We start from the raw sequence: 15,271 nt of genomic DNA, 5'->3' as shown, positions 1-15,271 counted from the left end.
AAAAAAAAATTCTATTAGACATCAGTGAAAAAATGTCAAATTATAGCATATTTACTGTACAAGGAGATTTCTCCAGAAATATTCTCAAAAGAAGGGTTAGCTCTTCTGAACATGTTCTTGAACTCATCAAAGACACCAAAAGATCCACCAATACTCTCTGGCATGCTAAATTAAAGAAAGAGAGAGTGGAAAATTTAAAGCCAATATACAGTAATTAAAGGAACTGAAAAACAATTTCACTGAAAGAGATTAAATATCAATATTATTGTCACATCTTAAATGGATCATAATTAACCTAATAATCCAAACATTTGCTGAAGAAACAGCAATATCACTAAAAGAAAACCAACTAACCAGCTGACAAAAAAACAACAAAACCACTTTTCTGAAACAGTGGTTAGCTCAAAGTAAAATAAGGGTATTTAAGGAAGCATAAATTAATACAGTATTTCTTAAATAAGCTGATGCTGTTAGGTACTGTAAAATAGTCTGCTACCTTCTCATGTTTAAAATGTTTAATTTATAACTATAACTTTCTAAAGAGAAAATTAGATGCTATAAACAAAATCAGAAATATTAAAAATTACAAAAACATTTAAATATCACTAAAGATTAGTTTGAACACTTTATTCTATCATGAGGCTTAGTATGAAATATAACTGCTAATATACAAATTGATAGAACTTTTGAGAGTAAAATAATGAATATTTATAACATATATATTACATATGCTATATATATTACATGTATAATACACAAATTCATAGAGCATTTGAGAGTAAAATAATTAATAATATTTGTAGCATATATATTGCATATATATTACAGAGATCAAAATATATTTACATGCATTATCTCAGATGATCGTAACCAAAAAGTCCTACAAAATAAATATTATCTCCCTTTTAGATATGAAAAAATAATTCTGATATAAAACCTAAGAACAGAAGTCCTGTTTCAGCACATGTTTTATAAAGAAGCCATGAACTGACACAGAAAGAAAACTGCAATCAGACTAAGAAACTGCATGACTTTATCCTATAAGTCATCACCAGATGGTCAACACTGAAATCAGACTGATTATATTCTTTGCAGCCAAAGATGGAGAAGCTCTATACAGTCAGCAAAAACAAGACCAGGAGCTGACTGTGGCTCAGATCATGAACTCCTTATTGCCAAATTCAGACTTAAATTGAACAAAGTAGGGAAAACCACTAGACCATTCAGGTATGACCTAAATCAAATCCCTTATGATTATGCAGTGGAAGTGAGAAATAGATTTAAGGGACTAGATCTGATAGACAAAGAGCCTGATGAACTATGGATGGAGGTTTGTGACACTGTACAGGAGACAGGGATCAAGACCATCCCCATGGAAAAGAAATGCAAAAAAGCAAAATGGCTGTCTGGGGAGGCCTTACAAATAGCTGTGAAAAGAAGAGAAGTGAAAAGCAAAGGAGAAAAGGAAAGATATAAGCATCTGAATGCAGAGTTCCAAAGAATAGCAAGAAGAGATAAGAAAGCCTTCCTCAGCGATCAATGCAAATAAATAGAGGAAAACAACAGAATGGGAAAGACTAGAGATCTCTTCAAGAAAATTAGAGATATCAAGGGAACATTTCATGCAAAGATGGGCTTGATAAAGGACAGAAATGGTATGGACCTACCAGAAGCAGAAGATATTAAAAAGAGGTGGCAAGAATACACAGAAGAACTGTACAAAAAAGATCTTCACGACGAAGATAATCATGATGGTGTGATCACTCACCTAGAGCCAGACATCTTGGAATCTGAAGTCAAGTGGGCCTTAGAAAGCATCACTATGAACAAAGCTAGTGGAGGTGATGGAATTCCAGTTGAGCTATTTCAAATCCTGAAAGATGATGCTGTGAAAGTGCTGCAGGTATGCCAGCAAATTTGGAAAACTCAGCAGTGGCCACAGGACTGGAAAAGGTCAGTTTTCATTCCAATTTCAAAGAAAGGCAATGCCAAAGAATGCTCAAACTACTGCACAATTGCACTCATCTCACACGCTAGTAAAGTGATGCTCAAAATTCTGCAAGCCAGGCTTCAGCAGGACATGAACCATGAAATTCCAGATGTTGAAGCTGGTTTTAGAAAAGGCAAAGGAACGAGAGATCAAATTGCCAACATCCGCTGGATCATGGAAAAAGCAAGAGAGTTCCAGAAAAACATCTATTTCTGCTTTATTGACTATGCCAAAGCCTTTGACTGTGTGGATCACAAGAAACTGTGGAAAATTTTAAAAGAGATGGGAATACCAGACCACCTGATCTGCCTCTTGAGAAACCTACATGCAGGTCAGGAAGCAACAGTTAGAATTGGACATGGAACAACAGACTGGTTCCAAATAGGAAAAGGAGTAGGTCAAGGCTGTGGTTACAAATAGGAAAAGGAGTACGTCAAGGCTGTATATTGTCACCCTGCTTATTTAACTTATATGCAGAGTACATCATGAGAAACGCTGGGCTGGAAGAAGCACAAGCTGGAATCAAGGTTGCCGGGAGAAATATCAATAACCTCAGATATGCAGATGACACCACCCTTATGGCAGAAAGTGAAGAGGAACTAAAAAGCCTCTTGATGAAAGTGAAAGAGGAGAGTGAAAAAGTTGGCTTAAAGCTCAACATTCAGAAAACGAAGATCATGGCATCTGGTCCCATCACTTCATGGCAAATAGAAGGGGAAACAGTGGAAACAGTGTCAGACTTTATTTTGGGCTCCAAAATCACTGCAGATGGTGACTGCAGCCAAGAAATTAAAAGACGCTTACTCCTTGGAAGGAAAGTTATGACCAACCTAGGCAGCATATTCAAAAGCAGAGACATTACTTTGACAACAAAGGTCCGTCTAGTCAAGACTATGGTGTTTCCAGTGGTCATACATGGATGTGAGAGTTGGTCTGTGAAGAAAGCTGAGCGCCAAAGAATTGATGCTTTTGAACTGTGGTGTTGGAGAAGACTCTTGAGAGTCCCCTGGACTGCAAGGAGATCCAACCAGTCCATTCTAAAGAACAGTCCTGGGTGTTCTTTGGAAGGAATGATGCTGAAGCTGAAACTCCAGTACTTTGGCCACCTCATGCGAAGAGTTGACTCATTGGAAAAGACTGATGCTGGGAGGGATTGGGGGCAGGAGGAGAAGGGGACGACAGAGGATGATGCCTGGATGGCATCACTGACTCGATCGACGTGAGTGTGAGTGAACTCCAGGAGTTGGTGATGGACAGGGAGGCCTGGTGTGCTGCAATTCATGGGGTTGCAAAGAGTTGGACACAACTGAGCAACTGAACTGAACTGAACTATCCTGTAACATGAATCACATATTAAAAAGCAGAGACATTACTTTGCCAACAAAGGTCCATCTAGTCAAGGCTATGGTTTTTCCAGTGGTCATGTATGAATGTGAGAGTTGGACTGTGAAGAAAGCTGAGCGCTGAAGAATTGATCCTTTTGAACTGTGGTGTTAGAGAAGACTCTTGAGAGTCCCTTGGACTGCAAGGAGATCCAACCAGGCCATCCTAAAGGAGATCAGTCCTGAGTGTTCATTGGAGGTTCTGATGTTGAAGCTGAAACTCCAAATCTTTGGCCACCTGATGCAAAGAGCTGACTCACTGGAAAAGAGCCTGATGCTGGAAAAGACTAAAGGCGAGAGAAGAGGGGGTCGACAGAGGATGAGATGGTTGGATGGTATCACCGACTCAATGGGTGTGAGTTTGGGTAAACTCTGGGAGTTGGTGATGGACAGGGAGGCCTGGCATACTGAGGTGCAAAAAGTCGGACACGACTGAGCGACTGAACATGAATCAGTTTCAGGTTTTAGAGTAAGAAAATAATGTGACCAAAGTTAAGTGTATGTTTGTGGATTTTTTTTTTCAGTTCAAAACTAATAGGCTCCAGTTCAAAATGGGGGACTAGAGACACACACACACACACCCCTCTGTCACCACAAAGTACTGGACTAAAAGTACAGAAGAACAAAAAGGAAGAAATTCATAATAGGAAAAAAGCAGGGGAGGCAGTGGGCACTAGCAGCACCTCAAGTGAGAGATTTAAAAATATTTCCTGCAGATGGAAGGATAGAGATATAAAAGAGAAAGCTGCAGCCTAGGATCTCTCTGAATTACAAAGGGACTCAGAGGAATGGAGAGCCAATCTGTCCAAAATCTGGGGAGAAAGTAACAACAGGGCTGCGAGCGCAGGGATTAATAAAAGGTTTGTTTGTGAACATGCACCTGTCTCCCTTATTCTGAGTATTCAGCACAGATAACTCATCATTTACCGTTAGGCCCCAAACTTGTTAACTGTTCTCTAAAGAAACTGAATGGATTCTGCCAACAAAAAGCTGAGATATACAGCAGGATGTATGCATTAGGGCTACCAACTATAACTGTAAAGTCTGCAGACTGGCCAAGTTGCCTAACCAAGGGTAAAAACAGCAGCAGAAGAGTTGCTATGCAGGGTATACAGAGAATAACTAAAGAATACAGAGAATAACTAATACTCAACAACAACAAAAGAAACACCCTGATTTTTAAAAAGCATAAATGATTTGAATAGACATTTCTCCGAAGAAGATATACAAATGGCTAACAAGCACATGAAAAGATGATCAACATCACTTATCATTATGGAAATGCAAATAAAAACTACAGTGAGATACACAATGAAAAAAAAATCAGACAAATTCCAGTAGGAAGACATCATGATCAGCACTCCTTAAAACTCTCAAGGTCATTAAACAGGGAAAGTCTAAGAAACTGTCATGGCCAAGAGGGAACCTCAATAGGTATGACAAAAAAATGCAATGTGAATCCTGGATAAGGTCTTTAAACAGAAGAAGAACATTAAGTACATATGAAGGCAATTTGAATAAACTATGAACTTTAGTTAATAATGTAACAATATAAGTACATTAACTATAGCAAATATACTAATGTTAACCTAGGTACTTTCTGTACTAGGCTCAAACTCTCTGTAAAACTTTCTTTTGGGGTGACAGAAAAGTTTTAAAATGGGCAATTCTGAATCTACTAAAAGACAGCAAACTGTATACTTCAAATGGGTGAACTATATAGTATGTTAATTATATCTCAAGTACATGAATTATATCTCAATAAAGCTGTTATTAGAAGATAATGGAATAGAATTTCTCAGAGCTAAGATACAAATAAGTCTTCAGATCAAAAAGGTCCATTAAGTGCCAGCACAATATATAAAAATATAGCCATAACTAAGTAAATGCAGAAGAAGGGAAGGCTTTCCTTACAGTGTAATTCCAATTAAGAAATGAAGGAATCATGGAAATAGAAAATTACCATTTGACAAATACCACCATATTAATTATTTCAGTCAAAAATCATCAATGGATACTAAAATGAGTAGGTTAAAGTAAGATAGAAAAAGGATATTTACATAGTCTCAAGTTATCTCCCCACAAGATACTAATTATAAAGAGAAAATAGTAACTTAACAATGGAAGCACCTTGCAAGATATTGTCTTAACCAAGTTATCAAAGGCAACATCATCATTGCTAAGATACAGATATCATGAACCCCTGGACATGATGCACTGAGCTATGCCTACCCAAAATGCATAACTTGAATTTAACCATGAGAAAATATGTGACAAGCCCAAACTGACATTTTGTGTATGTCAGCCTTAATCCTCCAATTAAACTTTAGGTTTCTACAGCTAAAATCTAGGGTTCTATCTAGTAAATATAATATGACCATATTATATATTCATTATGAATTTCTCAAATGTCTGTGAAAGTACAAAGAAGAGAGTAGCCATTCAAGTAATACGTGACAGAGCAGCAATCTTTTAGACTGGGTTACAGTCTTGTAAGAAACAACAGACATCAAACAATGGACTGGTTCAAAATTGCAAAAGGAATACATCAAAGCTGTATTTTGTCACCCTGCTTATTTAACTTAAATGCAGAGTATATCATGTGAAATGCTGGGCTGGATGAAACACAAGCTGGAATCAAGTTTGCCTGAAGAAACACCAATAACCTCAGACATGCAGATGACACCACAGTTACGGCAGAAAGCAAAGAGGAAGTAAACAGCCTCTTGATGAAAGTGAAAGAGGAGAGTGAAAAAGTTGGCTTAAAACTCAACATTCAAAAAACAAAGATCATGGCATCCAGTGCTATCACTTCATGGCAAATAGATGGGGAAGAATAAAACAGTGAGAGACTTTATTTTCTTGGGCTCCAAAATCACTGCAGATGGTGACTGTGGCCATGAAATTAAAAGACACTTGCTCCTTGGAAGAAAAGCTATGACAAACCTAGAGAGCATATTAAAAAGCAGAAACAGTACTTTGCCAACAAAGGTCTGTCTAGTCAAAGCTATGGTTATTCCAGTAGTCATGTATGGATGTGAGAGTTTGACCATAAAGAAAGCCAAGTGCCGAAGAACTGATGCTTTTGAACTGTAGTGTTGGAGAAGACTCTTGAGAGTCCCTTGGACTGCAAGGAGATCAAACCAGTCAATCCTAAAGGAAATCAATCCTTAATAGTCATTGGAAGGACTGATGCTGAAGCTCCAATACTTTGGCCATCTGATGTGAGGAGCTGACTCATTGGAAAAGACCCTGATGCTGGGAAAGACTGAAGGCAGGAGGAGAAGGGGACGACAGAGGACAAGATGGTTGGATAGCATCACCGACTTGATGGACATGAGTTTGAGCAAGCTCCGCGAGTTGGTGATGGACAGGGTACCTGGCGTGCTGCAGTCCATGGGGTCACAAAGAGCTGGATACAACTAAGTGACTGAACTGAACAGTCTTGCAATGCCACTTCTAAATACATGACCCTGAACAATTCATTTGATCACTTGGAATCTAGATTTTCCTCTCTAGAAATTCAAGATACTTATATCTACTGTATTGGTTTAAGAAACAGGAGAGATGATACATATAAAGCTACTTCTGAAACCACATGGCACTATGCCAATGAAGCTATTATTGTCAACTCTTCATTTCACATTAAAAAGTATTTCAAAGCTACTGTTTAAAACCAAAGTTTCAACGCACCTTGAAAATCAGAATCAGTCTGTGTTAAAATACTCAAGAATCCTCCTAAAAGATTTTTCACAGTTCCCTGAAGATTAACAAACAAAAAATAAGAAATTAAATTTCTTACCTCATGAAAGCATGAAGAAACTATAATGTCATAATAAATTACTTGATAGTATACTGTATATACCTATCTAGATATTTTAAAATAAGTGGAGAGAATGCTATGTGTAGGGTTATACATTATTTTCATTTTGTTTTTCATACTGTTTTTTCTGATTTTTCAAAACAATGATCATATATCAAAATTAAATGCAATTTAAAAAATATTACTCATTCTCAGAAATACACTAGGATTCTTATAGTTAGCCAATGACAACACTGATTTTTATCCTACTTTGGAGAACTATGGAAGCAGAAGATTTTTAGACTATCACTTGTACTAAAAATATACCATAAAGTATTATAAAAGGTAAGTAATCATCTCAATTTTCAGACAAGTTGGGTTATATAAATAAACAGATGAGTAATTAGGGCATGTGTGTGATAAATACTGATCACATTTAATTAAATACATCTTTTACCTGTTGCATGAGTAGAAAAATATTCTTTTCTTTCTGTCTGATGATTTTCAAAAAACTCTCAAATACATGGGCAAGCACATCAAGTTTAGCTTTACCAGTAGAAAGCAAATTTAATTCCAACGTACAAATCTCAGGATAAATTATTTCCCCTTGAGTGAGGTTTTCAAGTAAGTCATTTGGACTGCTTGATCCAATGAAACTTTCTGCTTCAGGCTTTAAGTCTACCCCTAAAAGGAGAAAAAGAAAAGGTTATTTTTATTCCCTTCCTAAGCACTGAAAAAAATTTCAAATCTCATTCATCACTTAGGAGATCTAGTGGCAAAAGTGCTATTTATAAGAAGATGCTCACAAAATCTTTTCCTACTACTTGATTTTTGACTACAATAATTATCCTGAATAATCAAGTCATATGGATATTTTAATGATAAATGAGTAGCCTTAAAAGTAATTTTGATCTTCACTAGAAGCTCAAGTACTATCAACAGTAATTTTTATAGACATGTGATGCAGATTTAATACACTCCTTTGAGACAACTGGAAAAAAGTACTATCCCAAACTTTCTGGTGCCAAAATATCTAAATCATAGGCTTATATCTCTGTGAAAACAGTAGGTTTGGCTATTGGTTGGATAAATTTTATACTTTGCCTTTTTTATCAGTGGGATATAGACACTGCCTCACCAAATATTACATTCTGGAAAATTTAACTGTTATGCTTTTTAAAGAAACTGCTGTACTCTTTTTAAAAGTTCATATAGGTAAGAAATTTATAAATTTCTACCTGGACCAAAATTCTTTAAGAGCTAGTGAGCAAACTTACACAAAGGAGGGTATCTGTCATTATTAAATCATGTCTGTACTACGATAAAACTGACACTATTATAGCAATATTTTTCAAAAGCACCTGCTTAGGGGGAAAAGGGGAGTGGGAAGTAGAAGAAGGTGGTCAAAAGGTATAAACTTCCAGTTATAAGATAAAGTACTAGGGATGTAACATACAACATGGTGACTATAGTTGCTACCGCTGTACGATATACAGGAAAGGTGTTAAGAGAATAAATACTAAAAGAGTTCCTATCACAAGGAAAAAGTGTTTATTTCTTTTCTTTGTATTGTATCTATATGAGATAGTGAATGTTAACTAAAACTACTGTGGTAATCCTCTCACAATATATGTAAATCAAACCACCTTAAACTTATATGGTGATGTATGTCAATTATTTCTCAACAAAGCTGGAAAAAAGTTTAACAAACCAAGTAAGTCACATGAATATATATGTAAGAGGCTTTCAATCTGTGGCTGTTCCTTTGTTCTTTTCACTCTCTTTATGGTAAAAAAACAACAAAAAACAAAAAAACACCTGCTATGGGTCCATCAAAGCCCTTTAAGTAGGACATCAGTGATTATTCCAATTCACTCAATTTGAAAGAGACAACAGCCATTGAAGAAAATAACTACTGCAAACTTGGTGAAGACTAACAGTATTGGCACAGTCTTAAAACCAGCAAATAAAAAGATGAAGCCCTCCCAGAAATCTCCTGGCTCTATTCAATCCATATTTTCCATTCTACTCCACTCAAGTTTTCGGCCTGGAAACAAAGGATCACATGCAATGTTATTTCCATCTTAAGGACAAGCTGGGCTGTGGTGAACTAAGAAACCTATGCTGAAGCATTCTTGGATGCCACAAAGAGATGTCTGTATTCCTTGTATTACTTAAATCTTTGTAACAAACTGTTTTCAAAGCTCTTCCTGTCAATGTCCACTGAATAGATCTTTTCTATCAAGGCCTCAATGTAAACACATCTTCAGTGAGGCCTTCTTTGACTACCCAGTCACTATCACATCATCCTGTTTTATTTCTTCATATTGCTTATTTCTGGTATTTCTTGTCTTTTCCACTAGAATACATATGAAAGCAGAGACTTCTTCCACCCTGTATCCTTAGACACTCCATCAATACTTGTGATAACAAAAATATATTTCATTGATTTAAACTGCTTAAACTGCTTACAGGGGCTTCCCTCATAGCTCAGTTGGTAAAGAATCCACCTGCAGTGCAGGAGACCCCGGGTTGATTCCTGGATTGGGAATATCCACTGGAGAAGGGATAGGCTACCCACCTCAGTATTCTTGGGCTTCCCTTGTAGCTCAGCTGATAAAGAATCCACCTACAATGCGGGAGACCTGGGTTCAAGCCCTGGGTTGGGAAGATTTCTCTGGAGAAAGGAAAGGCTACCCACTCCAGTATTTTGGCCTGGAGAACTCCATGGACCATATAGTCCATGGGGTCACTAAGAGTCGGTCACGACTGAGCAACCTTCACTTTCACTTTCAAACTGCTTACAAGAACGCCAGAATTTGTTGTCAAGATCAAATAAAATAATGATGTAATACACTTTACAAATATAATTCAATAACAGTTCTAAAGTGATATTATTAAGAACCATTCGCTAGTTAATAATCTAACTCTCAAATGAAGTCACAAGTACTTCAGTGATATTTTACCATCATCCCAGGATTCACTATCCTCAGGATTGCTTTCACTATCTGCTTCATAACCTTCTTCTTCAACCAGAAGTTTAAAACTGCAACACTGAGAATCCTCAGCTTCTTCTGAAAAATCACCAGGCTGGGATGACAGTTCTTCTTCAGACTGATGACTCTATAAGATCAGTATAATTAAATTAAGGCAAAAGTTACAATGTTTGTTCATTGTTCTTAAATAAGATATTTATTACTCAAAAATCATTTTGAAGACAGCTTCAATATTTTAAGAAAAAAAAACATTAGGAACAGATATTAACCATTATACATTATGAAATTCACACAGCATAATTCTCCAGAATTTCTTAGCCAACTTGATTAACACCTCAAAAATTAGGTGTCCTAACAAATTAAACTATAGGTCATTTCAGTTTTACTGAAAAGTAAGTCTAAGCAATTTCATTCTAGTTATGTAAGAGGAGATGACTAAAAACCACAATGAGGTGGAATTATACTTCTTACAACTTAATGCAAATAAATACATATTATATTTACATATTTGCACAACAGAAGATTTTTCCAAAGGTTTTTATAAAGTGTTTCATAAATTAGATAACTAAAGACATGAAAAATTTTCAAAGAAACTGATTTTAAGATTTCAGAATGCGATTGTCTACATATAAGCACCTCTGAAATCAGAGTTCCAGCATTAACTCCCTGTGCAGTATCATGTGGCATGAAATTTTCCTTTTCTTATAAAAATGCTAATAATATCTTCACTTAAAAAAACACACTTGAAGAAGCTCAGAGTACTTAATCATTGCAACATTTTAAAAAGAAGAATAATCTTTTTTTTTTTAGTAGGTAGGTAGATATTTTAATCTACATAGGTATTCTGACATTTTAGGTAGGTATTTTAACATTTTCCAGTTAACCAATTGATTCAGTAATATGATTATGACATTAGTAGTTATTTTAGTAAGTTTTTACATCATATGACAAACAGTAATGTAAACTATTATGGCAGATTATAAAATGCCAATAGGTCTAGACCAAGGAATCAAAAAAGAAGTTACACAAAGATAAAGGTGAACAAAGGTAAAAGAAACATGAAAGGAGAGGTAAATTAACTATGTATGTTATATATCTGTTCCATGGAAAAAATTAAAATAGTTCTTTTAGAAAATGAAGTTAACATGAACAACTAAAAAACTATGACTTCTTTCTATGCAAGGACCAGTCATATTTATGTTGAATGATTTAAAATTAAAGTGAGAAGAGAGTTCTGTAAATATTAACCATATCACTATAGAATCAAATAAGACAAAGAGGACAGCTGAGTCATCACTATCCCTGCATTATTACTTAATAAACTATCAGTTATATATGAGACATCAAATAATACTTCCATCTTACTGGAAGCAATTCTCGGTAAATTTCCAGATTAGATGAAGAAAAGCATGTCACACTGCTCTCCTGTGTTTTATGAGATGTAAATACAATCCATCCCAGAGGATGGAGACAGAACCCATTGAACTCACCTGACCAAATCCTGGCCCGTATGTTCTAACCACATCACAGTGTCACACTCTGAACCCACACACTTCTGCCTCTGCCAGTCACACCCAAACAATAACAATACAACTGTATGTTACTCATACCTTCTCAGTCATAGCATCATCGTGCTCAAAATCTGCTGAATGATTCCCCAGTGCAACTCGAAGCAGGGCATCAATTAAAGGCTTTGCTAATTCTGTTTCCATCACCTTTGACTTGGAAAGATGATCCCTCATTTCAAGCAATATCGTTTCCACAGACAAGTTCTAAGGTAAAAGCAAAGAAACTAAGAATATCAACATGCTTTAAGAAAAAAAATAAACAGTGAGAAAGCAAATGATAAATTAATATTTACATTAAGTAAAAGCTAGTCATTTGCAGTTGATATGAAATTAAAATGACTATATAAATATCCAGTGCTTATACAAATATCCTCCTGTTACAATTAAGAATAATTAATATTTTAATTCATCCAATGCTTTACTCATCTTATTTGCTTTTGAATTTGAATGTACCATAAATTAATTGTATCAGGGAAAAAATGATTAGTTGAAACTCAAGGTTTTCATTAACCATTTCTAGATTTTACTAATTCCTTTTCTTAGTGATTGCTTAAGACTCTAAGCAGCACTTGTATTCTAATTCTTTTCCCTTCCTCCCTTCTTTACTCCTTCCTATCTGTCCTGGAATGGAACTCTCACTGCTTGTTCTTCTGTTAAGGGATGAAGCCATAAGGATGGATAGGAAATTGACTTCTCCCTTAACTCTGTCCAGTGGGAGACACAGATACACACAGACAAGATATGATGGAGTAGGAAATGGCAACCCACTCCAGTATTGTTGCCTGGAAAATCCCATGGCTATACAGTCCATGGGGTCACAAAGAGTTGGACGTGACTGAAGTGACTTAGTAGGCAAGAAGAAAAGAAGGGATCTACCATATTTGAAATTTCCTTAGAAGCAGGGCCTAAAACTAAGCATTCCTTTTTGGCTGAGATGTGCTCTCAGGGGAAATTTGTAAAGGCATGAGGAAGGCAGAATATGCTGGGGGAAGAATCCAGGCAAAGATGTGGTTTCAGAATAAATGTGTCACCCTAGCCCAATTCCATGGGAAGCTCTGGAGCCTGAACTGCACCACAGAGACTGTCCCCACTGCCAGAGCCATACCCATCAGTCACTGGCTCAGCACCCCACACCTTGGGAGATGGGTGCAGATGGGAGTCCTTAGCAGCCAACATCTGCAGCAGATGGTGCACGGGTGGATCAGCTTGGCAAGGGATATGGGCAGGGCACCAAACAGAACCACACCAAGACTGTCGAGTGTGGATGTTGAAATACAATAGCTGGGGAAGGAAATGGCAACCCACTCCAGTATCCCTGTCTGGAAAATCTCATGGACAGAGGAGCCTGTGGGCTGCAGTCCATGGGGTCACAAAGAGTCGGGCATGACTGAGCGACTAACATTTCAGTTCAGTCGCTCAGTCATGTCCGACTCTTTGCGACCCCATGAATTGCAGCACGCCAGGCCTCCCTGTCCAACACCAACTCCCGGAATTCACTCAGATTCACGTTCATCGAGTCTGTGATGCCATCCAGCCATCTCATCCTCTGTCGTCCCCTTCTCCTCCTGCCCTCAATCCCTCCCAGCATCAGAGTCTTTTCCAATGAGTCAACTCTTCGCATGAGGTGGCCAAAGTACTGGAGTTTCAGCTTTAGCATCATTCCTTCCAAAGAACACCCAGGGCTGATCTCCTTCAGAATGGACTGGTTGGATCTCCTTGCAATCAAAGGGACTCTCAAGAGTCTTCTTACTTACCATTATTACTTATCTGACATCTGACATTTAATGTGGATTTAATGCCTTTTAGGGTTGGTAAATTTTGTCACATGGGTTCTGTATTCCAAACTAAACCCTAAGCTTCTCGAGGGCAAGAACAGGGTCATGTACTCCTCTGTGTCCACCACAGTACCTGGTACTGTGCTAAGCATACAGGAGCACCTTAAAACTCAGAATCTTTGGAAAAACAAAATGACAATAGCATTACATTACAACTTAAAAAAAATTTACATTACACAATAGTTAGATGAAAGATAAGTTCTTACCTGATTGGGTAACTCCAACTCCATCTTTTGCTGACAAGCTCTGGTGCCATGAAGACAAATGGCCAGAAGGGCTTCCAAAAGTCGTATGCCCTGAAGTGAGGTTTCGCTTTCTCGACTCATAAAGACTTTCGTTTCCTCTGGAACAGCTTCCACAGCTGGAATTTGTCCCACATTTATGGAAGAAAGATGTTCTGACTCTAATTTACCTAAACTGTCAGCACTCTTTTGCAGACTACTCAGTTCTGCTGGTGTGGGGTCACTTTTTACAGTCAAAGATAATAAATCTTCTTTCACAGTGATCTCAGGTTGAGAAATTCTGTTTAAATCTTGATTTTCATCCATGTTTCTATCTCCTTCCCTTCTCCCTTGCTCCTCTTCAGGATTTCTGAACAGTTCCTGTATTACCATAAATATTAATTTATGGCATACTTGGAAACCACCGAGCCTATAAAACTGTTTCTGGAAAATGGGACTTAACATGTAGATCCAACGACACATGGACCAAATGTCAGCTGCTTGGTGCATGTGTTTGGGAGAGGGCAGGACGAGGCTCTCGAGAGAGAAACACGGCAGCATGTGTTGCAAAGGCTCGCTTGCTGTACTGTCATAGCCAGAAGTATCCTCTGAATCATTGGCTAATTCTCTGTCAGATTCTGCCTCTTTACTTACACACAAGAACGCCACACAGAGGAAGAGGTTAATTGTGTTGATATGAACATCCTGCACCACAGACTTTCGTTTCTTTGGATAAGCATCTTTGAGCCGGGCATAAAATTTACTAAGACTCTGAGAATCTGAATAAGCTTGCTGGTTATACAAAGTACCGACATTTAAAGATGACAACTCCTTCTGTTCAAGGTCTATCCCGTCAATACCTGGAATTGAAGAATCTTTCTGTTGTTCCCCTAGGCTGATTATCAGAGTTTCAAATGCTTTTAGTGAGTGATTTCGGATACCATCTAAGTAATTTAATTCAATTATTTGGTTTACTCCATTACAACTTAAAAACAAATCTCTTATTACCCTGTGAGAGAAAAAAAGTACAAAAGATTTACATACAGGCACATCATTCATACACTATTTAAACATGTCATTGCTGCATATACTAAACACTACCTATTTCAACTTTATCAATTATCTGACTGAAGTCCTTAGTTAGATATGACCAGGATTTCAAGTTGCTTTCTAACTACTTTTACACCCTTCTGCAAACACTGCATATATAATTTCAGCAGCATTTGAAAAGAACAGATAACATGCCTCTCAAGTGAAACGAAGCAATTCAGGGAAGAATATTTTTCCCCAAATGGCAAATTTCTCTGTATAAATTCTCCATGCCACAATCACCTCCATATTTGAGACGGACACTCTGAAAGCAGGGAGGCCTTTGCGGGTCCATTCATTTGGCTACTTGGTGGTTCACTCAGGACTTTTGTTTATTTTAAATCTGTATGTCATCAAGGGAAAGAACCAAACTATAGATCTGAAGTTT

The 15,271-nt window shown here is 37.1% G+C and overlaps 1 protein-coding gene across 1 annotated transcript in view; it reads right to left on the bottom strand.

Annotated features, from left to right (window-relative positions):
* LYST (lysosomal trafficking regulator) overlaps positions 1 to 15,271 on the bottom strand; it is a 140,412-nt gene that overhangs the window by 106,081 nt on the left and 19,060 nt on the right. Inside the window, exons 4-9 of the mRNA XM_068981849.1 lie at positions 13,780 to 14,803; positions 11,781 to 11,942; positions 10,141 to 10,297; positions 7,632 to 7,858; positions 7,066 to 7,132; positions 56 to 165 (exon numbers count right to left, since the gene is read on the bottom strand). Coding sequence (XP_068837950.1) covers positions 56 to 165; positions 7,066 to 7,132; positions 7,632 to 7,858; positions 10,141 to 10,297; positions 11,781 to 11,942; positions 13,780 to 14,803 — 1,747 coding nt within the window. The remainder of the gene's footprint in view (positions 1 to 55; positions 166 to 7,065; positions 7,133 to 7,631; positions 7,859 to 10,140; positions 10,298 to 11,780; positions 11,943 to 13,779; positions 14,804 to 15,271) is intronic.

The sequence above is a fragment of the Capricornis sumatraensis genome, chromosome 10 (genome assembly GCF_032405125.1).
Source record: "Capricornis sumatraensis isolate serow.1 chromosome 10, serow.2, whole genome shotgun sequence".
NCBI lineage: Eukaryota > Metazoa > Chordata > Mammalia > Artiodactyla > Bovidae > Capricornis > Capricornis sumatraensis.
Note: the sequence above shows the minus strand (reverse complement) of the source record. Positions and strands in the feature narration are given on the sequence as shown.